Raw genomic sequence first — 25,100 nt, 5'->3', positions numbered from 1 at the left:
AGATATGTTGTCCATGCGTAAGAGAATGGAATAATGAGACATGTCTATCGCAAAGCTTTTCAAAGCAAAAAAAAAAAAAAAGCTTGTTAATAATTCTAGGCAATTGATATGGAGATGAGATTCTGAAGATGTCCATTTTCAGCCTGAGGATAAGGAACCGCAGCGAGCGCCCCAACCTTGAAGGCTGGCGTCTGATTCCAAGATCAGATTCGGTTTGGAAATGAAGATCGCTTTGCCATTCCACTCTCGAATGTGATGAAGCCACCAGAGAAGTTCTTCTCTTGCTTCTGTAGAGAGTTGAATCTCGTCGGAATATCCTAAACAATTTCTTAAATGTTGAATCTTTAGGCGTTGAAGGGCTCGGTAATGCAAGGGAGCCAGAAAGATAGCCTGAATTAAGGCTGAAAAAAGACCCACAATCCTGGCAATTGATCTAAGAGAAATCAGATCTTTGTTGAGAAGAGATCGAATTTCTTTCCGAATCATCCTGAGTTTCTTGGAAGGTAGACTTAAGAGTAAATAGGGTATTTATCACGAAACCTAAAAGGATTGAGAAGGAACAAGGATTGACTTCTCTTGATTGGTTATAAAACCCACACTGGTTAATAGAGATAAAGTCCACTCCATATGTAGAAGAATAAGGCTGGTTGAAGAAGCCATGATGAGGATGTTGTTGAGATAAATTATAAGACGAACACCTCTGGAGAGCAGCTACCACTGGTTTCATAAGTTTCGTGAAGCAGGAAGGTGCTGACGAGAGGCTGAATGGAAGGCATGTAAATTGCCATTTTGGATGATTCCAAACAAATTGTAGATAAGGTTGGGAGTGAGGATGAATAGGGACTGTGAGATATGCATCTTTTAAATCAATTTTTATCAACCAATCTCCTTGTAGGAGCAGGTCTCTCAGAAGATGGATACCCTCCATCTTGAAATGTTGATAGCAAACAAAATTATTCAATATTTTCAGATTTATTACTGGTAGATAACCTCCATTTTTATTTTTTATTTTTTACTAAAAAGAGGTTGCTTAGGAACCCCTGAGTATGAAGGGGTACAGGAATGATTGCATTTTTTGAATATAATTCTTCTATTTCTGAAGCTATGAGGATTTGATCCCTCTGTTGAAAGTTGGATGGGATGAGGAAGGTGACTCTGATAGGGAATGCCGACAAACTCTATTTGATAGCCTTTTATAGTGTTGAGGATCCATTGGTCAGAAGATATCATAACCCAATTTTGGGAAAAATGAGTCTTGAATTGGAAGATGGGAAGGAAGTAGAACTTCTAGATGGTGATGGTCTGGAACGGGATGATGCTCGTTGAACTCTTGTGCGACAAGGACGACCCCGGTATGGGAAGAAAGGTGTGGGTTGGTTGGTAGGGGGAATAAAGTTAGAACTGTCTCTTTGGAATAGGGGGTCTATCTTGAGGTCGAAATTGGGAGGAACGGCTGGGAAATCGACTTCAACCTTTCCCAGCCCTTCCGAAAACCTTATGGGAGAAAACTTTTTAAAAGATGATTGTGCTTTGTCAAGCAAGGAGAATAAGCCGACAAATTTGCTTATCTCCTTAATAAAATGTTCTCCAAAGAGTAACCCAACGGTAGGTACAGTTGGCTCATTGGAATCTAATTTTAGGAGAATTGCTCTCCTGCATTCTGCACATAATGCAGAATTAGAAACACATGGCCCTTTGGGCCCAGCCTCTGAGCACTGTGACATCAATAGGATTACCAGATTCTAGAGATTCTTCTGCCAAATCTAGTATTTTTGTCAGAGATCCTAATAAAACAAGAAATTTGTCTTGAAAGGCCTTAAATGACTTGTCAAGACCTTTCTTTGGGTTTTTACCTGATTTTAAGATGTATTTGGTTAAGATAGGATCCAGTTCTGGGGTTTGTGCTATGTTGGAATGGAGGGAAGGATGTGGGCATTCCGCCCGAAGCTGGTTTCTAGAGGAGCGGTCCATTCCCTTTTTTATCCACCGATTAACAAATTGAGTCACCTAGGGATGAGGGACCCTCTCCCCGGACCTAGGGTGACGGATATTTTGTGGGTCAAAGAATGGTGTATCAGAACTATCAAGCAATGTATTTTCTTCCACCGTAGGGTCATTATCATTTACATCACTTTTCTCAGATATGTCAGAATATTCAGAGGGGTCAGCAGAGTCATCAGTCTTCCGCAGAAGAGTTATCTCAGATTTCATTTTATAAATTTGGTTTTGTTCTTTTTGAGGTCTTCGAAACCCGTTTAGTATGGACTTCCTCACAGGTTGAGGGTTTACCGTGCGATTTACTAGTACTGGTATTGTGGCTGCATGATGGTCGCAAGCCCATATCAACATCTTGATCTTCTCCTGAGGGAATTAATTACCTATGTTTGGAAGTATAAAGGTCGTCAATATTTTTAAGATGCCTCTTGAAAGGAGATTTATGGGACTTTTTAATTCCTTAGATAATTGTGTCACAGAGTCCTCAGCGGACCATAAGTTGTCCGATGGAGTGGAAGAACGGGCCGGTGTAGGTTTTTTCACAGTGGATTGTAAATTTGCCAAGGAAACAGATTTAGAAATGTTGTCCTGCATTGTAACCATAGCAGTTTGCTTTGCAGACTGAACTGATGTTGATACAGATTGACCAACCATATGTTGGAGTTGATCACCAGTTGATCACCAGAAATAAAATCACAAACTTTAGGTTGAGATTGTTTTTCAGACATCTTGTAAATATATTGTAATATAGAATAATATATATATATATATATATATATATATATATATATATATATATATATGTGTGTGTATATTATGGATCAAGATATTTTTTCATATATATTTATAGAGAGAATATATTCAGGCTGGTCTTGCGAGATCAGCAGCAATAGGAGCTGCGTCACAGGAGACCAGAGATGTCGCACGCGCGCCGAAAACAGTAATAGTGAACGGAATGGAGAAAGGTAATAAAAATAGCAAAATATATAGATATGGATGTACTGACAAGAGGAAAATATATTTATATTTAAAATGGAATAAAGGATTTGAAGAGAAGTGGCTAAATAGGGCTACGGTATATTGGAAAATAGAGTATATATGGATAAAGAAAAATAAGAGAATATCTTTATTAATGAAATAAGGGGAAATAGAAATAAAGGGGAATTGAGACAAATAATGAAATTAATTGAATAAGTAAATTAGACAAAAAACCATAAGGTACACAATATACACTTATCTTACTGTGGAGCAGCAAAGAAAGAGGTGGAGTTACGGCATCATCACCTTTACATAGACTATGCCTCATGCCATTACCATCCTGATTGGCTACTATGAAAGATAGCATGTTTGTATACACCTGAACATTCTATCATGTTTTTTCTCTGTGTTGCTAAGTTAATATTTTGCTGCTGAAGCAAGTAAAGAGAGATTTAAAGGGGTATTCCAGGAATTTTTTTTATTTGACTGTGCTACAGGGGCTGTTAAGTTAGTGTAGTTCATAATATAGTGTCTGTACCTGTGTGTGACGGTTTTCTCACAATTCTTCTGTGATTTTCACTCCAATATTTATTTTTAACAGCATACAAAATGACTGTTGTCTCAGATTTTTCCCAGCTTGCAATGCGGCCGAGACCTGACTCACTAATCAGCTGATGACAGGGAGCCTGTCTGCTTCAATGGGTGGAGCGATCGCTTGGTGGGAGAGAGATCAATCTACAACTAATGCAACAGCTGTAGGCACCCTGATTGAAAACCACAGGTCTTTTGAATGGATGCAGCTCATTTATGTTTCAATGGGTGGGGTGGCTGATGTGTGGGAGGGAGGAAAATGGAATTAAGGGATTTGTAGGCAAAAAAGAAAAGTCAAACAGTCAACACTAATTCACAAAAAGCTAGCCACGGTATTATGGTAATCTCACAACATAGCCATTTAGCCCCAAGACAAGTGCAGATCCTTCCTAAGCATGTCCATTACTGCCTGCCAGGTACGTACTAAAATCACCTTATGGTGGATAACCCCTTTAATGCATAATGCGAATGCCTCCTGTCTTGAAATAAAATCTTCTACTCCTTGCTTATACTTATATTTAATCACATCCTCTTTCATCTTTACAGGCAGAGAAAAATAAAATTATAAAAGCAGTATGCAGTATTGAAGTATATGGACATATTTCCTCCTATCAACAACTGCTTTTCTTGCCCCATAATACTCTTTCCATACACATTTCCCTTTATTATGCTCTGATCAAAGAGATCTCCTTGGATTCAGGGAATCTGAACATTCTTTACAGAGGCACCAAAAGCTTCCAAAAACAATCCCCCAAACTTTTCATAGCCGCAATGAAAGAAATGAGCATAGATGACTGTAGAAACAACTTCCAGCAACACATTTATGCCAACTAAAATACCAAAGAGGTAAAAAAAATAAGCAAAACTCAAACCTTATTCCTACTTAAAAAAAATGTATGGCCTCTGTTTCTTTTCTGATAAGAGTCTTAAATACCAAACAGTTAACTGCACAATAACATTCACTGGCAGCTCGGCTGCCTGCTTGGCAGATATATAAAGCAGGTAAAAAGAGGAAAAGGTAATTTCTTGGCTGAATGATTCCATCGGTAGCTATAGGGCAAACTAGAAAGTCTTTCAGTAAAGTAGCAGTAGATTCTTCTATCAATCTGCAGCACACATACTCTTCCAAGGGGATGCATTAAATATGAAAATCATATCCTGTTATCATCTGTTTCCAGCTTTCAGCCCAGTAAGCTTTTCTTAATGAATGCCGCAGCCTAAGGGACAAGCACGCTGTTGGCTCCTCTGAATAATGGAGAGATGTTACCAGTTCTGCTTATTACAATATTGACTTGCTGAGGGGGGATTCACGCAGTCACAAGTGACTACACTTGCCAGCATGCTCCAAGTTATTACGCCATGTTTTTTAGACATTTCATCTGAAAGGGCTTTGCTGGGTATTTTTTTTTTCTTTTTCTAAGTGAAGAAAGAAGCAATGGCCTTGAACGGCATCATTTATATGGAGATAGTAGGAGGGATTAGAAGCCTGCATTACTACAGATACATAACCCAATACATTTGAGCATTTTCTGTCAGACTTTTTTTCTGACAGTCCTGGAGATATGTAATCGGCTTCCTCTCCTTTGTAAAAGAGGGGGATAAAGTACACAACAAACAAATGGAATTGCTGCATTCTGTTGTGCTTCGTGGCATGGCATAATGATATTCTCTAATGTGTGTTCATAGCACAAATACGCAAGATCACGGCAAATATGGTAACCAAGCTATTCAAAGCCCATTAAAGACAGGAAATATGCCGTGTGGATTACCAGACACATCCATCCGACTTACTAATAATGCTAGTTGGAAAGTAAAATATTTTTGTCTACTTAAATTTCTCCTACGTATTAAGCCAAGGTGAAAGGAAATCACATGATCATAAATTAGAATGTAAAGTTTTCAGCCCAATGCATACTGTAATATTAATTCTTCACATTACATCTTTCTTTGATTACATTTTTTATTGGGTTTAGTTGTTCTCTGGGGATACAGATAGTAAAAACCTAACCTCTTAATGACCGCCTTTACATGTCAGTCATTAAAGGAGAAGTATCATGAAGAAAATCTTATCCCCTATCCGAAGAATAGGGCATATGTTTTAGATCGCGGGGGGGATCTGCGCACTGGGGCCCTCCGGTTCTACAGCACAGGAGCACGTCACAATCCCTGCACGAAGCAGCGGCAGTCACACCCCCTCCATAAAGCTCTTTGGGAGAGCCGAAGATTGTTGAATGGCTCTCCAATAGAGCTTTATGGAAGAGGCGTGGCGGCCTCCGCTTTGGGCGGGGGTCGTGACGCATTTCTGTGCTGGAGAACTGGGGCTCCAAAGCGATCAGACCCCCGAGATCTAAAACTTATCCCCTATTCTTCGGATAGAAGATACGTTTTTCTTAATGATACTTATCCTTTAAGGGTCCTTATTCTAGTCCATGTTTTTACAGCAGGGCTAGAATAAGGCGGCTTGGATCTCCTGAAGAGGGTATGCAGAAGCCAGCTCCCACTGTAATTACCAGGAGCAGGAAAACCTCTCTTCCTAATAGATTAAACCCTTCTATGCTACATGTGGGGAGTCTCTGTACCATTCCCCCGATTGGCAGGACTAAGAGCTACATGTAGCTCGAAATGCGTAGGAGTTTTGCTTTTCTCCCTCTTTTTCTACCATTCTGTCTTTTGTCTATATTTTCACTTTTTAACGCATAACAATTAAATGGATATGTTTTTTTAGGAAAAGCTGGAGGCAATCTTCTTTCCTTATCCCACTCCATTGACATTCCTGCAACATAATTACTAGTGCTGATGTGTTTCTATGGCAGTCTGGGGCCTTATTTCAGACCGCAGGCCTGCCATGGGTTGCTGAGTAAAGGGCCTGTCTGTACATTCACACTGAGGAATTGACAAGGAAGATTTCCTCGCTTAAGTCCTCTTGAAACTCGCACCTTTCTGCTCCATGGTAAGAACAAAAGCACCAGTGACATTCCAGTGTTTCTTTTTTCCTACTCGTCTTCTAAAAATCGTATATTTTATATAAAAATATCTTTTATATTTTCATCCACAGACTAGTATGAGGGCTCGTTTTTTGCGTGACCAGTTGTCCTGCGTAATGACATCACTCATGTTACCATAAAATGTATGGTGCAACCAAAAAAATACTATTTGTGTTAGGAAATTAAAAAGAAAACAGCAATTTAGCAAATTTTGGAAGGTTTTGTTTTCAAGCCGTACAATTTACGGTACAAATTACATGTGTTCCTTATTGTGTGAGTCAATACGATTAAAATGATACCCATGATTATATACTTTTCTATTATTGTTGCGATTTAAAAAAATCGTAAACTTTTTAACCAAATTATTATGTTTAAAATCCTTCTATTTTGACCAGAGCAAAAGACCCAGGGAAACGGCCGGAGCCAGGTGAGGGGACCTCCGTCCGCAATGCTGGATGATCGGATCGCCGCGGGCGATCCGATCATCCATTTAAAGTACCTCACTGCTGCGTGATCTGTATTGATCACGGCATCTGAGGGGTTAATGGTGGACATCCGTGCGATCGTGGATGTCCGCCATTACCGATGGGTCCCTGGCTGCTGATAGCAGCCGGGACCTGCCGCGCATGACGCGAGCACTGGTCCGGTGCTCGCAGTCATGTCGGCGCGTAAATGTACGTCATGGTGCGTTAAGTACCACGTCACCATGACGTACATTTACTTCCATTGTCGTTAAGGGGTTGAAGAAAAAGCGGAGCACACCGGGCTTAGCTGTTCTGTAATCCTGACCCCTTTTCTGTTCAGTCCCTGCCTAAATTTAGCAGCAAGGGGATTCCTTAGGCAGCAGGGGGAGCGACCGTGATATCTATGAGTACATTGCGCATGCGTGTGTGAATCAGAGATCCCTGTGTCTGTTCATAGTGGTGGATTGCTGCTACAAACAGAAGATGCAACACACATGGGTACAGCAGGAGGCTCACTTTAGGGACGCTCAGTGGCGTATCCGCAGTGTCAAATACCCTGCGGATGCGCTACATGTGACCCTACCGTCATTTTCAATACAATAATCCTTGATTTAGGCGTATCATTGTTGTAGTATTATTACCTGGCAGTAGCTGTTGCAAAAGTCGTGGGCTAAGCAGCAATACCATGATTAAATGGTGCTAAAAATAACACTTACTGTTCATGCCACAGATATGACATTTATTTTGACATGATGGATTAAGTTAATATTTCTTTCCTTGATGTTTTTTTTGTTAATGTACATCAGTCAATAAGCTTGGAAACCAGCTATTCATTATAATCAAGGGCCAGTGTAAAATACTTGTTATCGAAAGGAATCTGCATGTCAATAAATGGTGCAAAAATTATAGTAAATAAAGATATTAAGTAATGACGAATGCTGTGTGTCAAGTGCAAAGAATTCTATTCTGAAAACTAACATTTGCCATGCAGTTTTGTTCTGTTAGTAACTAGATAAACTGTCTTTATTCTGAATTGGTATACATTGAAATAACAACAGTATTAGAAGAAACAAAGAAGCTGATGAGTGACAAATCAAAGAGAGGATGAATAAATGGGCGTTCAATGAGTTTGCAGTTTCAGAACTGCTTGACCTGACTGGTATAATTGCTTATTGTGGAAGCTTGAATTACAGCCCAGATTCTACTGAAAAGAAGCAACTTTTTTATTTTTTGACTAAATTAATCATTGCGTACTACTGTAATATGTCATGTGACATAAGGCTCTCTTAAAGGGGTTGTAAGCAGTAAAGTAATAGAATTTGTTACCCTTGGCTTACATGATAGCACAGCAGAGAGACTCCCCTATTGCCTGTCTAGAAATAGGACACACAAAGAGGTTACCCCCTTCTCTTACCATCCTTAAATGTTTCCCTGTTACCAGTAAATCAAAGGTCTTGCATTTATGTCAGGAAATGTGCAATCTGTTCTAAATAGCTGCCAAACTTAAGAAATCTCTATGCCAGAAACGTGCTGCAAAAGTGCTTTAGAAGTAAAGGTCAACTATCTATAAAGAGCTTAAAGGGGTTTCCCCACAAAGCAAAGATGGTAAAATCAGATGTATACCACATACATATACACCGTGTGCACAATTATTTGTCAAGTATTTTCATCCTTTGATCATTTTTATACATATAGTCCAACTCCACTTTCCAACCCCCTTCCTCGACTGACCTAAACCCTATTGAGAACTTGTGGACCCTTCCTGAACGAGAGATTTATAATGTTCACACTACAGATTGGCACCTGAATCTCCGCTCGCGGAATTCAGAGAGCGGAGATTCAGCCTGGCAGCCAGCGGTGGCGGTAGGACCGCGCGGCACTGCGCCGTCACTATTGACGGCTATGCAGTGATCGCGGACTTCCGCGCAAAGAATGAACATGTTCTTTCTTTGCGCTGAACAATTTCAGTGGCGGAATTGTCCAGCTGAAATTCCGCAGTGTGAACGTGTCTCGTGGAAGACCCATTCAAACAGATGCTAACGTTCACTGTGCGGAATTTCACTCGCGGGATTCCGCGGGAATTCCGCAGTGTGAACATACCCTATTACTGTGATGGAAAACAGTATCCTTTATGAACAGTGTCTGGGCGGCTGGGGTTGCTGTTGCAGAAAAAAATTGATCGACAACAGATTACGAAACTGACATGAATGGAAGGCTTATGACTTATTGAAAAAAAAAGGTGGCTAAAATAGTCACTGATTTATTTTTATTTATTTTAAAGTGTACCTGTAATTAACAAAAACTTTCTACATAAGGTAGATGACACCATTATATGTATATTTGTAATATACATTGGTTACAAAATGTGTATATTTTTGTCCCTACAGCTATTGTATGTGTGTCTCTGTGAGGAGTCCAAATACAGAAAGTGTACCCAGGACAAGCAGGGCTCTGTGCGCCCAGGACAAGCAGGGCTCTGTGCGCCCAGAACAAGCAGGGCTCTGTGCACCCAGGACAAGCAGGGCTCTGTGCACCCAGGACAAGCAGGGCTCTGTGCACCCAGTACAAGCAGGGCTCTGTGCACCCAGGACAAGCAGGGCTCTGTGCACCCAGGACAAGCAGGGCTCTGTGCACCCAGGACAAGCAGGGCTCTGTGCACCCAGGACAAGCAGGGCTCTGTGCACCCAGGACAAGCAGGGCTCTGTGCACCCAGGACAAGCAGGGCTCTGTGCACCCAGGACAAGCAGGGCTCTGTGCACCCAGGACAAGCCCGGCTTCTCCTGCTCTCACTTCCTGTATTTGGTCTCCTCACAGAGACAAACAGGCAATAGCTGATGGGACAGCATTTTTCACTCAAAAATAATTTTTTTTTAATTAATGTAGATCATAAATATACTTTAGTATTATCTACATTATATCAAACGTTTTTGTTAACGACAGGTACACTCTAAATGTCAAATTTTATTTGTAAATTTTGAATTGTTTGTTTATTATTCTCTATTATTCTCACAAAAGAAAATAAACAAGAGAAATTATTTTAATTTTTCATTTAGTTTTATAATTATTGTCCAATAATCGTCACTGTTTTGTTTATGGTGTGCTGCTTTGATCACTGCTACTACTAATACCACCATGCACACACTGCTATGATTGTTTTGTTTATGGTATGCTGCAGCTCCTCTATTCTTTACAACCACATCTAATAAACGCAAACTATATCTGCTTGTTTGCATTAAAGGGGTATTCTAGGATTTTTTTTTGACTATGCTACAGGGGCTGTAAAATAGTTCATAATAGTGTCTGCACCTGTGGTTAATGGCTGCTCTCATCTTTGCCCTGATTTTCAGCTTTTTCCATCACTAGTCAAAGTTAAAAGGGAACCTGTCTGGGTGGAAAAACCACTGGGTGGGAGTGAGATCATTCTCCAAAGGACTGTAGGAAATTGTACTTTACAGCACAGCACATCATGCAAGGCAGCTGGCTGATGTAGTGAAGGAATAAAAGTGACCTCACACTTACAAACAAGGGATCGTGGGACTTTAGTTGGAGGGAGGGAACTACAACAGGAAATAGCCATTTCCCAAAAAGAAACCAGCAGTGTTATGATGGACTCACCTGCTGCACTCTCCTATAGCAGCCCTCAATTTTCCCAAATCCTTTGCTGTGGTAATAAACACAGCAGGAGAGGTGGCCTGCTGTTATCAGAGAACTGCTCTTTAACCCCATCTCTGTCTCTCACTGCTATTGCACTCTCTTCTTTTGAAGTACACTCTGTCCACATCTACTCCCACTCCAACCTTTTAAAAGGTAGTAAAATAAAACAGAACCTATATAAACTGGTTCCACAGATGTTTCCAGTTCACCCCAAAGTGCTCCTTACTGCGACTCGGAAAATAAAGGGCAGCACTCAGACTACATTGAAGAAAATAAGTTCAGCTTGGATCAAACGCAGTGTACTAGTTCCTTTTAATGTGCATTAACAGTCACAGATAATGTGAACAGGGAAACCTTGTTTACACGATCTGTGTCCATGACTTTTAACGCACAATAAACAGGACTTTTGCACTGCATTTGATCCACGCCAGACTTGCTTTCTTCTAGATAAATTGGGTATCGTTGTGATTTTATTGACCTACAGAGTAAAGGTTACATGTCATTTTAACCATAAGGTGCACTGTGTAGCAACAAAACCCCAAAAAGCTGCAAAATTGCTGGTAAAATTTTCTGGTAAAAATGTGTCATGTCTGTTATTACAAAGAACAATTTATCTTAAAGAAAATAAGCCCTCATATGGCCCTGTAGGAGGAAACCTGAAAGAGTTATGGATTTTTAAAAGGCAAGGAGGAAAGAAAAAAAATGAATGCCAAAACAACCCCACATCAATAAAGGGTTAATAATAAAATGAAAATTGAAAAATACAACTTGCATTGTTAAAAGGTGCACAGTGTATGTGAAGGAGGACAAATGTGCTGGTTTTAGGTAAAATGACCTATTTCTCTGTACTGATCTTCTCCCCCGTGCAGATCTGATCCCTACCTGGTTTTCTCTCTGAACGGTGACCCTGCTGTTGCTGTGTACAGAGCACACTCCAATAATCCACCTTCACAGTTAAACTGAGCATGCCTGACTGTCTCATTGGGGATAAGTAAGTAAATACATCTCTCTAACAGTACATTCTCAGAAATTCTTGTACATTGAAAATATGTTCATTTTTACATAATGCATCAGTATAGACCAATTTATCCTCATGATAAAAACCCCTTTAAGGTTCTAATCATGGAAGAAATAAAATCATCATTAGCTGATCTACAACCTCAGCCAGTCTCAACTTAAAGGGGTATTCTGGGGAAAAACTTATCTAAAATTGCTTAGCCTGGTGGAAGAAAATATACACACTGTATACTCCAATTTCTGGGATAATCCCCTTAATCCCAATCAGATCCCAAATAAACATTGAAAGTGTTAAATAAGGAGGAACTAGATCAAAAAGGCATCTGTTAGTCAAGCTGAGCTAGGAGGTCTTAGAGGGGTATTCCAGCCTTAGACATCTTATTGCTGGGAGTCCGTTCCCGTCTCGGGAGCAGCACCCGGCACAGAATGCCGGGAGCTTCAAAGAGATCACAGGGGGTCCCAGCGACAGGACCCCCACGATCAGACATCTTATCACCTTATCCCCTATCCTTACCCGAATGACCGGAATCACCGCAGATCGCCCGTGCGATTTCGCGGACGATCGTCGACATGTGGGGGTCCCGGGACCCCCCTCGGCGTTTGCATGGGACGCCTGCTGAATGATTTCAGCAGGCGTCCGGTTTCGCAACCCGCCCAGCATGCGGCGGGATGCAAAATTCGCTGGGACGTATGAGTACGTCCCTGGTCCTTAAGACCCAGGGCACAGAGACGTACTCATTCGTCCGTGGTCCTTAAGGGATTAAAGGGGTACTCCAGTGGGTTTTTTTTTTTTTTAAATCAACTGGTGCCAGAAAGTTAAACAGAATTGTAAGTTACTTCTATAAAAAAATCCCAATCCTTCCTGTACTTATTAGCTGCTGAATACTACAGAGGAAATTCTTTTTGGAACACAGTGCTCTCTGCGGACATCATGAGCACAGTGCTCTCTGTTGACATCTCTATCCATAGCAGCATATGTTTTCTATGGGTATTATCTCCTACTCTGGACAGTTCTTAAAATGGACAGAGATGTCAGCAGAGAGCACTGTGGTCATGATGTCAGCAGAGAGCTCTGTGTTCCAAAAAGAAAACCATTTCCTGTAGTATTCAGCAGCTAAAGGTGGTAGACAAAGGTGGCGTGGGGCGCTCAGAGGCGACTGCCGGCGGTTTCACGCATACAGGTGCGCTTCTTCCGGCTCCGGAAGACTAGGCCGGAAGAAGCGCACCAGTATGCGTGAAACCACCGGCAGTCGCCTCTGAGCACCCCACGCCACCTTTGTCTACCATGCCGGATTGAGCAGCCCAAGATGGGAGCCGTATTATCAGCATTTGGACGGTGATTGCAGGACGGCTGTTTTTCTTTTCTATATACTAGTCTTTTTTTATGTCTCTGTGTCAGCAGTGGGGTCCTCCTGGGTCCCCTGCCATAGCATTTCATTTCATTTAAATGTCGACGGATAATTTGTGCTGACACTGATGCTCCCTGAGCCTGCAGGACAGCTTGAAAATCTTCGGAACTTGTTTGGGGCTGCTTATCCACCATCTGGTCAATTCTGCGCTGACACTAGGGGTGTGAATCGCCAAGAATTTGGCGATACGATTCGAATCGCGATACCAGTGTGGCCATTCGATATATCCCGATATATCGCGATACCGTCTAGGTGACGATACATCGCGATATATCCCGATTCTGTCTAAAAAACATTGCCTTTTACACTTTTATTAAAACTTTTTTTTTTATACACTTTATTAGACTTTTAGGAGGAATCATTAGATTCCTCAGACAGATGAATAGAGTTCTATTGAACTTCATTGATCTGCGATCCATTGATAGAGCCTGGTCCAGCCAGGCTCTATCAATGACAGAGCCACGGAGAGCAGGGAAGCAGAGGTAAGCCCTACGGCTACCTCCATAGCGGATCGCCCTCTAGCGATCGCGCTGTGGGGGGAGGGGGCGATCCACCCTACTAGCCCACCAGGGAGCATTCACAGATCCCTTTAGACGCTGCTGTCAGCTTTGACAGCGGCGATCTAAAGGGTTAATAGCCAGCTGCGTCGATCGCCGCATGGCCTGCCTGGCTCCACAAATGTGGAATTTGTATCTCCTGATGCCTGGGACATGCTGTCTCGGGCATCAGGAGATACAAATTCCACATCCCTAAAAGGATCAATTCAAAAATATTTTTAATCGATTCAGTATCGCCAAGTGAAAAATCGCAATAATCGTGCGAATCGATTTTTTCTTACATCCCTAGTTGACACCTTTCATCAATTTTTCTCTCCAGTCCACATCCAGGGAGATTAGCTACACAAATTTCTTGATAATGTTGCGCACTGTGGACAAAGGCAAATCTAGATCTCTGGAGATTGTTGATATTTTTCCACAATTTTGGTTCTAAAGTCCTCAGACTCTTCTCCTCTTTCTGTTGTCCATGCTTAGTGTGGCACACACAATGCAAAGACTAAGTGAACTCCTCTCCTTTTTATCTGCTTTCAGGTGTGATTTTTTATATGCCCACACCTGTTACTGGCCCCAGGTGAGTTTAAAGGGGTTGAGCGCTGCCATGCCTTTTGGAGCTCCGCTCGCAGCGTCCGGAAGTTCATTACTCTGAACGCTGTGTGCGGGCTTTCGTGTTCGCGGCCGCTGGGCATGACGTCACGCCCGCCCCCTCGTGACGTCACGCCCGCCCCCTCTACCAAAGTCTATGGGAAGGGGGAGTGACATCACCTGCTTGAAACATTCATGTGTATAGCAAAACATGTGTTACTGCAATCCTTTTCTGTGAGAAATGCTTAATTTTCTTGAAAAATGTCAGGGGTGCCAACATTTACGGCCATGACTGTGTGTGTGTGTGTGTGTGTATACATATACATATATATATATATATATATATATATATATATACATACACACACACACATTTATTTACATTTTTTTTATATATAACATCGCCTTGATCATTGCTTATTTTTACAATGTTGTTCTGCAGTTTACATGATGCATTATGTTATTATTAACAGAATAGTTCCCAGTGTCAGTGAGCTGACAGCAATCATGTCAGAAACCTTTTGTTATCTCTCAATGCATATAAAGGATATGAAAAGTATAAAACTGGTTTTAAAATGTTTGCCCTGAACTACTGTGAAAGCTGCATGATGTGTGCCTTAAATGGGTTATCCAGAAAAAGAAAACCAGTTTAATTTAAAAAAAAAAAAGTCCCACATCTGTCTGCAGGTTGCTTTTGGTTTTAGAACCTTGCTCCATTCATTTTAATGTAACTGAACTGCAAGACCACACTCAACCTGCAGACAAATAAGGGTGCAGGGTTTTAAGAAATCAGTAAAGGTTTTCAAATGCTTGATAACTTTATTTTATGGGGCTGCTAGTCCAATGGTGAGCTGAACTGCGCATCGTCCCCCGCCGGAGCCACGCTCAACTTACTGCCTGCTCTGGTCACATCTTTGTCCACCTGCGTTGCTCATATCAGCATAACTACAACACCTAGCATGCCCTGAAGGTGAGGAGTTCTGTATCCTAACAAAGCAGTCTCCAACTTGTGGCTTCCTAGCATTAGCAAAACTACAACCCTCAGCATGTCTGCACTGTCAGGGCATGCTGGGAGTTGTAGTTTTGCTAATGCTATGTGAGATGTCGGCGACCAGAGTCTGGCTGTGGGAATAAGGCATGCACAGTGAGCCATGCCGCCTCCCTTTGAGAGGATTTCAAAACAAGTCAGCTACAACAAATAGTTTTTTTTTCCATAACAATAAAAGGTGCTTGAGACAGATAAAATAGGTACATGATCAGGATTAAGTCCTGAGTAACATATTACATTTTTTTTAGGGGGGGGGTTCTGACAGGTATGCTTTAAGGGTATGTTCACACGTACAGGATCTGCTGCATATTTTATGCAGCTGATTTTGCTACCCAATACGCAGAAGTTCCTGTATGTGTGAACATACTGTACCCTACGTCTTTAGCCAGTCTCTGGCCTCAGTGGTGGATGGCACACGGCTGCTGAGGCTAGAGACTTGGCAGCATCAGCCACATAAGTGTGTCGTCCACTGGATAGATCTTTTCTTTCCCTGTGGAAGGAATGTGTGATGCTTCTCTGTATTCAGGAAAGTTCCCAGGACTCTTCAAGGGACAGAAATTACAAAGAGGGTAAAAAGTAAGTAAAGGTATACATAGACATTATTTTATTTTATTTTGTAATGAAAATGAAGGTAGGAATATTTAAGGATGCTTTCTTAGAAGACAGAAAGGATTAAAGGGGAACTCCGGTGGAAACAAATGGAAAACAAATGTTTTCAAATCAACTGGTGCCAGAAAGTTAAACAGATTTGTAAATTACTAAAAAAAATCTGAAGTCTTCAAGTACTTGAAGCTGCTGTATACTATGCTCTCTGCTGACATCTCTGTCTGTGTCAAGAACTGTCCAGATTAGAAGCGAATCCCCATAGAACACTTATCCTGCTCTGTACAGTTCCTGACACGGACAGAGGTGTCAGCAGAGAGCACTGTTGTCAGACTGGAAAGAACTTCACAAATTTTTCAGTATATCTGTAGTATACAGCAGCTGATAAGTACTGGAAGGGTTAACATTTTTAAATAGAGGTAATTTACAAATCTGTTTAACTTTTTGGCACCAGTTGATTTGAAAACATTTTTTTTCACCGGAGTTCCCCTTTAATGCCTACTTTACACTTTTGCTGCCATGTCAGCCTCAGAGAAATACCAGATCAATTTGTAAACAACATCATTAAACACTTTTGTTCCAAAAGCTAAAAGCTTAGACCTGTAGCTCCTGTTGGCAGCTTGATATATCTACTCAATTAAGACAAAATATCTTTTAGCCTGGAATACTATGCTCAATGACCCTCTGGAATCAGCTTCCATAGTGCTCTGTAAGCTTAACTGATTGCCAATTGCTTTCTTTATCCCCTCTGTTTTTGGAGGACTTTATTTAGACCTTAAAACTGTTTACAAGGATCTGAAACTTGCAAGTATCTTAGTAACCATATTCTTGCATCCCTAACATTCAACTTTAAAGGGGTACTCTGGCCCTAAGACATCTTATCCCCTATCTAAAGCATAGGGGATAAGATGTCTGATCGCAGGAGTCCTGGAGTACCCCTTTAAGGTCATTCTGAGGACTGCTATAACAGGGGTCTCAAACTCCCGGCCCGCGGAACAAAATTTTGCGGCCCGCACCAGGGAACTGGAATTTGTATCGCCCAACGCCCGGGACATGCAGTTCCGGGCACCGGGCAGGTGATTTCTTCAGGCATTTAGCACTGCTTCAGGCAAGCAGGGCTAAATGCCGGAAAGTTTCTCACAATTCGGCAAACACTGCTAAATGGGACCTGGTGCACATATGATGGGGCAACCAGTCTTGCCCCATCACTAAACTGCTACTTACATCTGCCTGCGGGGACTTCCTGGCGGAAGTGCGCACAGCGAGTGACGTCATTGCAATTGCCACGCAGGGACGCAGACGTCCTGCGCAGCGCGTGAGATGATGTCACTTATAGCGCAAACCTCTGCCAGGAAGTCCCTGCAAGCAGATGTAAGTAGCGCTGTCAAGGTGGGGAATCTGTGCTAAGGCTACCTAATGTGGGGAATCTGTGCTAAGGCTACCTAATGTGGGGAATCTGTGCTAAGGCTACCTAATGTGGGGAATCTGTGCTAAGGCTACCTATTGCTCCCCCCCCCCCCCCCCAGCAGTAACACCCCCATCATCCGTCAGCTCATGCTATTACCACCCGGGGGTAGGGGAAATGGGGGGTTGCTGGTGGATGATGGGGGGCGCATGATGGGGCATTATATGTGAGGGCGGCATGCGGCCCAGTCTCACCCAGCCGTTACCTCCAGTGGCCCCCAGATAATTTGAGTTTGAGACCCCTGTTATAGAATGAAGGGGGAATAACATCTTGAGACCTGTAACTTTTTAAAACTACCTTTAGTAGAAAAGCTGGATCCATGAGAGTAACCCTATTGTCCAAGGTGGTCACATAAGGGTTTACTAGTAGAAAAATAAAAAGTTTGGATTTTTCCTACCCAAAGGACAGTTATAGCTACTATAATACATTTGAGCAAGTAAACTCAGACTAGCTTCAAAAGGCTCTGTAAGCCAAGTTCCAGTCTAAGGGAGGTCAGGTTTCTAGTTGTGGAATACAGCTGTGTTGCCGCTGTCAGTAATAATAGAATCCAATAATGTTCAGATACCTGGGTGTCCAAGAAACTGCCTAATGCAGCCCACTGAATTCTTAAAGGAGTAGTCCAGTGGTGATTCAGTGGTGAGCAACTTATCCCCTATCCTAAGGATAGGGGATAAGTTGCAGATCGCGGGGGGTCCGACCCCTGGGGCCCCCCGCGATCTCCTGTACGGAGCCCCGACAGCCCGCTGGAAGGGGGCGTGTCGACCTCCGCACGAGGCGGCGGCCGACACGCCCCCTCAATACAACTCTATGGCAGAGCCGAAGCGCTGCCTTCGGCAATCTCCGGCTCTGCCATAGAGATGTATTGAGGGGGCGTGTCGGCCGCCGCCTCGTGCGGGGGTCGACACCCGCTATCTCGGCGGAGAGCCGGGGCCCCGTACAGAGAGATCGCAGGGGGCCCCAGCGGTCGGACCCCCCGCGATCTCAAACTTATCCCCTATCCTTAGGATAGGGGATAAGTTTTTCACCACTGGACTACCCCTTTAATGGGTACTCCGGTGGAAAAAATTATTTTTTAATCAACTGGTGCCAGAAAGTTAAACAGACTTGTAAATCACTTCTATTAAAAAATCGTGAGAAATACTTAATTTTCTTGAAAAATTTCAGGGTTGCCATGACTGTATGTATGTATATATATATATATATATATATATATATATATAAAATTATTACCTTTGTATGTTGAGATATCCTTGAATTTGTTAAGAGAAAACGTAAGCGAGCTTCAATGCTTTCAAACTCCTGTAGGAATGTTTGATTTCGGAGGCGAGCCTTCTTCTCCTTCTCACAGATTTCTCTCAAAGAATTTTTCAACTTTTCATACTGCCGATGACACCTTAGAATAAGGACAACATGATATTTAGCTATTAATTCAATAGGAAGAGTGTAATATTTTATTTTTTCTGTAGTGTTCCTGCAGAATAAGTGTTTGATCCCAGGGGGGGGTCCGAGGGATCGACCGATATCGTTTTTTTAGGGCCGATACCGATAATCGGTGGAGGTTAGGGCTGATAGCCGATAACTTAAACCGATATTCCGGTATAAGTCATCGGCTATTTATCCCCCCGCGACACCGCTGCAGATCATTGATTTAAAGCGGGCGCTTTAAATCAATGCACTGCAGTGGCTTTTGCGGTGCCATAGGCCGCCGCCGCCGTCACCACCCGCTTCTCTCCCCCTACCTGTCAGGGTGGTCCGGGCCATCCTTCCTTCCTGTAGTGTCCGGCGACATTCCGGATGGAGGGTGAGCAGGTCGGGGCTGTCCTTCTGCGGGGGTCCTCTTCTCCACTCCGGGCAGGCTCCGGCCTAGTAACGCAGCATAGACGCCGCTGCGCAGTGATGCCCGTGCGCAGCGACGCACCTGACGTCACGGCGTAGCGGCGTCTATGCAGCGTACTAGGCCGGAGCCTGCCCGGAGTGGAGAAGATGACCCCCGGAGAAGGACAGCCCGGACCGGTTCACCCTCCACCCGGAATGCCGCCAGACACTACAGGAAGGATGGATGGCCCGGTGCATTGCCGTAGAATGAGATTTGCCATAGAATGAGATGGTCCGCCTCCATCACATCCTATTGGCTCACTCTTGTCACGTGACATATTTAAACATCACGTATCTCCTCTCCCTGTGATAGCTGAAGCTGCACGGAGCTCTCATGGCCTCTGTGGCCCGACAGAAGCTCACACATTTACGCAGCTCATACGCCTGGCTCATATACATTTACTCTATTATTACATGTACTGTTGATGCACAGCGCTATCGGGATCCCTTTTGCCGATGGCGCTGTCATCAGTGTGCATCCCCGCGAGCGCCCCACGCCCGCAGCTCTACTCCCCGTCCCCCGCCCCCTGCAGCTGTACTCCCCGTCCCCCGCAGCTGTACTCTCTGTCCCCCGATAATGCTCAGGGAGCGATCCACAGCGCTATCGGGATCCCTATGCCCGATGGCGCCCCACGCCTGCAGCTCTACTCCACGTCCCCCGCAGCTCTACTCACCGTCCCATTAACGCTCAGGGAGCAGGGAACAGAAAGTAGAGCATCAGGCGCAGGTTAAGTTATTCGCGTAGTGCTGCGCATGCGCAGTACTACTTTACCTGCGCCCGATGCTCTACTTTCTGTTTCCCGCTTCCTGAGCGTTAACGGGACGGGGAGTAGAGCTGCGGGGGACAGGGAGTAGAGCTGCGGGCGTGGGGCGCTCGCGGGGATGCACACTGATGACAGCGCCATCGGGATCCCGATAGCGCTGTGGATCAACAGTAAATGTATATGAGCCAGCCGTATGAGCTGCGTACATGTGTGAGCTTCTGTCGGGCCACACAGGCCATGAGAGCTCCGTGCAGCTTCAGCTATCACAGGGAGAGGAGATACTCTCCCTGTGATAGCCAAACGGACACTGCTGTGCGCGTCGATGCGTGACGTTTAAATATGTCACGTGACAAGAGTAAGCCAATAGGATGTGATGGAGGCGGACCATCTCATTCTATGGCAAATCTCATTCTACGGCAATGCGCCGGACCTACCCCATTACGGGCAAGTTTAATTTTTTTTATTGACTCGGAGGGTGGGGGAGGGGCCCGACCGGTATAGCGGTATGGGCAAAAATCCATACCGGTATACCGCTCAGCACTACGCTGGGGGGTGCGACGGTCGCGGTGCGGTGCGTCGAGGGGGCATTATCGGCTTATCGGCAAGGTAATTGCCAATACCGATAATGCCCAAAATCGTGATTATCGGCCGATAATATCGGCCATATCGATAATTGGTCGATCCCTACTCTGTTGCCCCCTCAATCTCCAGAAAGGGGCCGGCACTCACCGCTGCATGGAGCGGTGTCTCATCACACGCTTCATGCACTGTCTATGGAAACACCCGAGTGCCTACTTAAGCGTACTTACAAATGTGTACTGGAAGAGCTGTATTTAGACATCCTTCTTTCCAATTCCAATCTTTTTAATTCACTGCAAAATCAAAACAAAAATCATGGAAAATAATTAATATTGTAAGCATAAAATAAAGTCAAAAATCTTATAGCATCGCCCCAGACCTTTATGATACAACTCCTCTACCTGTGTCACCTTTCTTTTATGTAATGTCTTATCCTACAGCTGCAGTGACCCTCATCATCCTGGGTATTGGTAGATTATATATAAAATACACTGCCCGTCCCTGATGCTGCAACATAAAAGACCCCAGTATTATCGGTTTCATGCCACCAATAACTGAACACTATTAATATCACTATATATCCTATTTCAGAGAAAAATAGAGGGAACAGTATATGTAGTGTTAATAAATTGATAATAAGGATTTCCTGGCACTATCCTTTATTTATGTGTGGTACCGGAGACACAGTGACAGGGCATATCCATTGACATCCTCGACAGATGATATAGTATGGACATGACTCGCCCACTTCATGTTTACCTCATTCTCTTACACCAGTTTTTCCCAACCAGGGTGACTCCAGGTGTTGCAAGACTACAACTCCCAGCATGTCCAGACAACCAAAGGCATACCTTTTATTTTATTTTTTTCTGTTGAATTGCATTAAATTCAAAGAGAAAACACATGACAGTTTACCAAGCCGTTTATCAGGCTGTAAAAACAAGTGGTAAGATTTTTTGGGGGCCTTTTTATGGCTGGAAAAATGTTTTATTTATTAGTTTTGAATGGTTTTTGTGCATAGACACATCAGAAAAAAATACTGCACATCCTGTTTATACTCTCCGCTCAACGCCGATGAACCTTATTCAAGTCAATGGGATCTGTCTTGACCCGGTGGAGTCAGTTGTGCTCTGTCCCATTCAGCACAAAAAAAAAAAAAAGATCCGAATGGACCCTAAACGAGCATCTGAGCATAATGGCAGTGTGAACAAAAAAAAAAAAGAAAGCATAAAATACCAAAATTTTGCTTCTAAATAGAGATGAGTGAACTTACAGTAAATTCGATTCATCACAAACTTCTCGGCTTCTAGGAAAGAAGGACTGTATCCACCTTTTCCAGCCCACGGGAGCACCTGAAAGCTGAACTAATTTATGCAGGAAAAGTCAGCAACCGCCGAGCCGAGAAGTTCGTGATGAATCGAATTTACTGTAAGTTCGCTCATCTCTACTTCTAAACAAGCCTATCTTCGAGCCTCAAAATGTGAACATGGCCAAAGGGCTAATGTAGGTTGCGTAGTGGAATATTTTTATTTTTTTTTTGGCAGCAAACTTGAACTTTATGCCCCAAAAACGGAGCCTGACCAAAAATTTTGCCAAACTGCACTGGTGCGCAAAATGGTAAGTTTCCCCGTCTCTATTGATGTCTGGAAACCAAAGCTAAGACTGGACACAGGGCAATCACTTGATCAGCCATGAGGCAGCGATGTTTACTATATTCTAGTGTTACCCAATCAGAATGCCTCCCGCTATTGCAGAACTAAAACTCCCAGCATGCTGGGAATTGTTGTTTTGCAACAGCTGGAGGCAACCTGGTTTGGAAACACTGCCCTGCACCCTACAGGTAACTGCATGGCTTAACCATCCTTTGAGATCCATCATGTTGAGCTCTATGTTTATTAATCCTTATGACATTTTTAGGAATAAAAAGAGACATTGGGGGAGATTTATCAAATCCTGTCCAGAGATAAAGTTGCCCAGTTGCCCATAGCAACCAATCAGATCGCTTCTTTCACTTTACAGAGGCCTTGTTAAAAATGAAAGAAGCAAGCTGATTGGTTGCTATGGGCAACTTTTCCTCTGGACAGGTTTTGATAAATCTCCCCCATTGTCTCTCACGGTGCAACCAATGTAGGAAGATTTTGGGTGATCCCCGGCCTAGCTGAGAAGCGTTTCCTAGGGAACACTGCATGGCGGCGCTCTCCAGCTGGAATGCAACTCCTACATGTTGATAAGAGTTGTAGATTAGCAAGAGCTGCAGAGCCGGATAACTGTTGTATGACATGGGCCAGTGTTTCCCAACCAGGGTGACTTCGGCTGTTGCAAAACTACAACTCCCAGCATGCCGGGAGTTGTAGTTTTGCGACAGCCAGAGTCAGGCTGGGTTCACATCACGTTTTTGCCATACTGTTTTCAATCCATTTTTCTAAAGAAAACCGTATGGCAAAAAAAAAACGGATGGAACAGTATGCGTTTTTAAACCGTGTACTGTTTTTAAAAGTGCATACAGTTCCGTCCGTTTTCATAAAAAAAAAAATTTGAAAATGTTGTCCATTTTTAACGGGAGGGGTCTTGGGTGGAGACTCTAGGATGCAAATGCATAAATGCAAAGTAAAAACCATACACGGTTTCCCCTATGGAACTGTATACATGTGCGTTTCCCATTGACATCCATGTTAAAAAAAAAACGTATGCGTTTGCTGTACGGTTTATAAACCGGAGACAAAACCGTGGTCAAGGCTGGGTTCAAATCATGTTTTCTCCCATACGGGAGCGCATACCTTGAAACCTTGCGCTCCCGTATGTAATTCATTTCAATGATCTGGCCGGAGTGAAACGTTCGGTCCGGTGGGCTCATTTTTGCGCCGTATGCACTTTTTCCCCGGACCTAAAACTGTGGTCAACCACGGTTTTAGGTCTGGTTGTAAAAGCGCATACAGCGCAAAAATGAGCCGACCGAACGTTTCACTCCGGCCGGATCATTGAAATGAATTACATACGGGAGCGCATACGAAGGCATAGATAAATAATTGAAAACCGTATGCACCTGGATACATCCGGTTGCGTACGGTTTGCTTGCAATATGGTTGAGGGCTGGTTCACATCACGTTTTCTCCCATACGGGAGTGCATACGGCAGGGGGGAGCTAAAACCTTGCGCTCCCGTATGGGGAAAAACGTGATGTGAACCAGCCCTCAACCACGGTTTTGAGTACGGGAGAAAACCATATTGCAAGCAAACCGTACGCAACCGGATGTATCCAGGTGCATACGGTTTTCAATTATTTATCTATGTATATGGTTTCCAATACGGTTTTATACGTTTTCAATAATGAAAACTTATACGGGAACCGTACTTGAAAAACGTAATGTGAACCCAGGCTTACCCTGGTTGGGAAACACTGAGGAGAGCAATATACCAGGATACAAGGACATGTCACGTGATCTATTAGAGCCAATCACTCAGAAGATTTTGTCATCCAGCCCCAATCAATCAAGGGTCAGCTGTCTGTTACTTAGATATTGCCCTTAGCAACCAGGTGTCAGTTTTGCAGTCATCTGGTTGCTATGGACTACAATGCTCCATTATACAGTGTTCGGTAATGGCGGGGGCGCCCGGTATATGGTCCGTCCTGCAACCCTCACGCCGCCGAGCTCTTAGCTCCTCCCGCACTCACCAGTCTCTCAGGCTCTTCCGCAGCTTCGTCACTTGCTGTTCATAGTCAGCTCCCGCCCTCACTCCATCCTCCATTATTTCCTGCTCACAGGCTAAGCCGAGCGCCGTTACAATGCACACCGGACCCAGTGTTCCTGATTCTCAGGCCAGAATGCAACGCGAGGCGTCACGGCCGCTGGAAACCATAGTAACCAAGGAAGCCAAGACTCGTCACGTGACATGCGGCAGCGGGTCACGTGACTTGGCTGCCGTTTGGCGAGCTCTGATGCTGTGCTTTGCCCTGGAGCGGATGGGAGTTTCTCTTTAGTGATTTTCAACCTTGGTGACTCCAACTGTTGCAAAAATACAACTCCCAGCATGCCAGGACAGCCTTTGGCTCTGAACTATGGCATTAGGGATCAACCCATTAAGGCACAGCTATATTTAGTTTTACATTCTTCTATTGAGGTCTTTTTCGTGGGGCCAATTGTACTTTTTAAGCCCATACAGGAATTTTTCATGTATGCAATTTTGTTTTTTCCTCCTCACTAGAGATGAGCGAACTTACAGTAAATTCGATTCGTCACGAACTTCTCAGCTCGGCGGTTGCTGACTTTTCCTGCATAAATTAGTTCAGCTTTCCGGTGGGCTGGAAAAGGTGGATACAGTCCTAGGAAAGAGTCTCCTAGGACTGTATCCACCTTTTCCAGCCCACGGGAGCACCTGAAAGCTGAACTAATTTATGCAGGAAAAGTCATCAACTGCTGAGCCGAGAAGTTCGTGACGAATCGAATTTACTGTAAGTTCGCTCATCTCTACTCCTCACATTCTAATAATATTAACACTTTTAATTTTCCACCTACAGACGTATATGAGGGCTTGTT

The 25,100-nt window shown here is 43.5% G+C and overlaps 1 protein-coding gene across 6 annotated transcripts in view; it reads right to left on the bottom strand.

The window, feature by feature from the left end:
• The window catches only part of KIZ (kizuna centrosomal protein), a 190,845-nt gene extending 166,393 nt beyond the window's left edge, over window positions 1-24,452 (bottom strand). For 3 of the 6 annotated variants that reach the window (XM_056567647.1, XM_056567650.1, XM_056567651.1), the window contains exons 1-3: window positions 24,239-24,452; window positions 20,796-20,858; window positions 18,578-18,740 (exon numbers count right to left, since the gene is read on the bottom strand). In XM_056567647.1, the coding sequence (XP_056423622.1) occupies window positions 18,578-18,740; window positions 20,796-20,858; window positions 24,239-24,312 (300 nt within the window). In that variant the 5' untranslated portion in view covers window positions 24,313-24,452. The remainder of the gene's footprint in view (window positions 1-18,577; window positions 18,741-20,795; window positions 20,859-24,238) is intronic. The other 3 variants (XM_056567646.1, XM_056567649.1, XM_056567648.1) reach the window with 2 other exon arrangements.
• Between the last annotated feature and the right edge of the window lie 648 nt (window positions 24,453-25,100).

This window comes from Hyla sarda, chromosome 3 (assembly GCF_029499605.1).
Source record: "Hyla sarda isolate aHylSar1 chromosome 3, aHylSar1.hap1, whole genome shotgun sequence".
Lineage (NCBI taxonomy): Eukaryota > Metazoa > Chordata > Amphibia > Anura > Hylidae > Hyla > Hyla sarda.
Note: the sequence above shows the minus strand (reverse complement) of the source record. Positions and strands in the feature narration are given on the sequence as shown.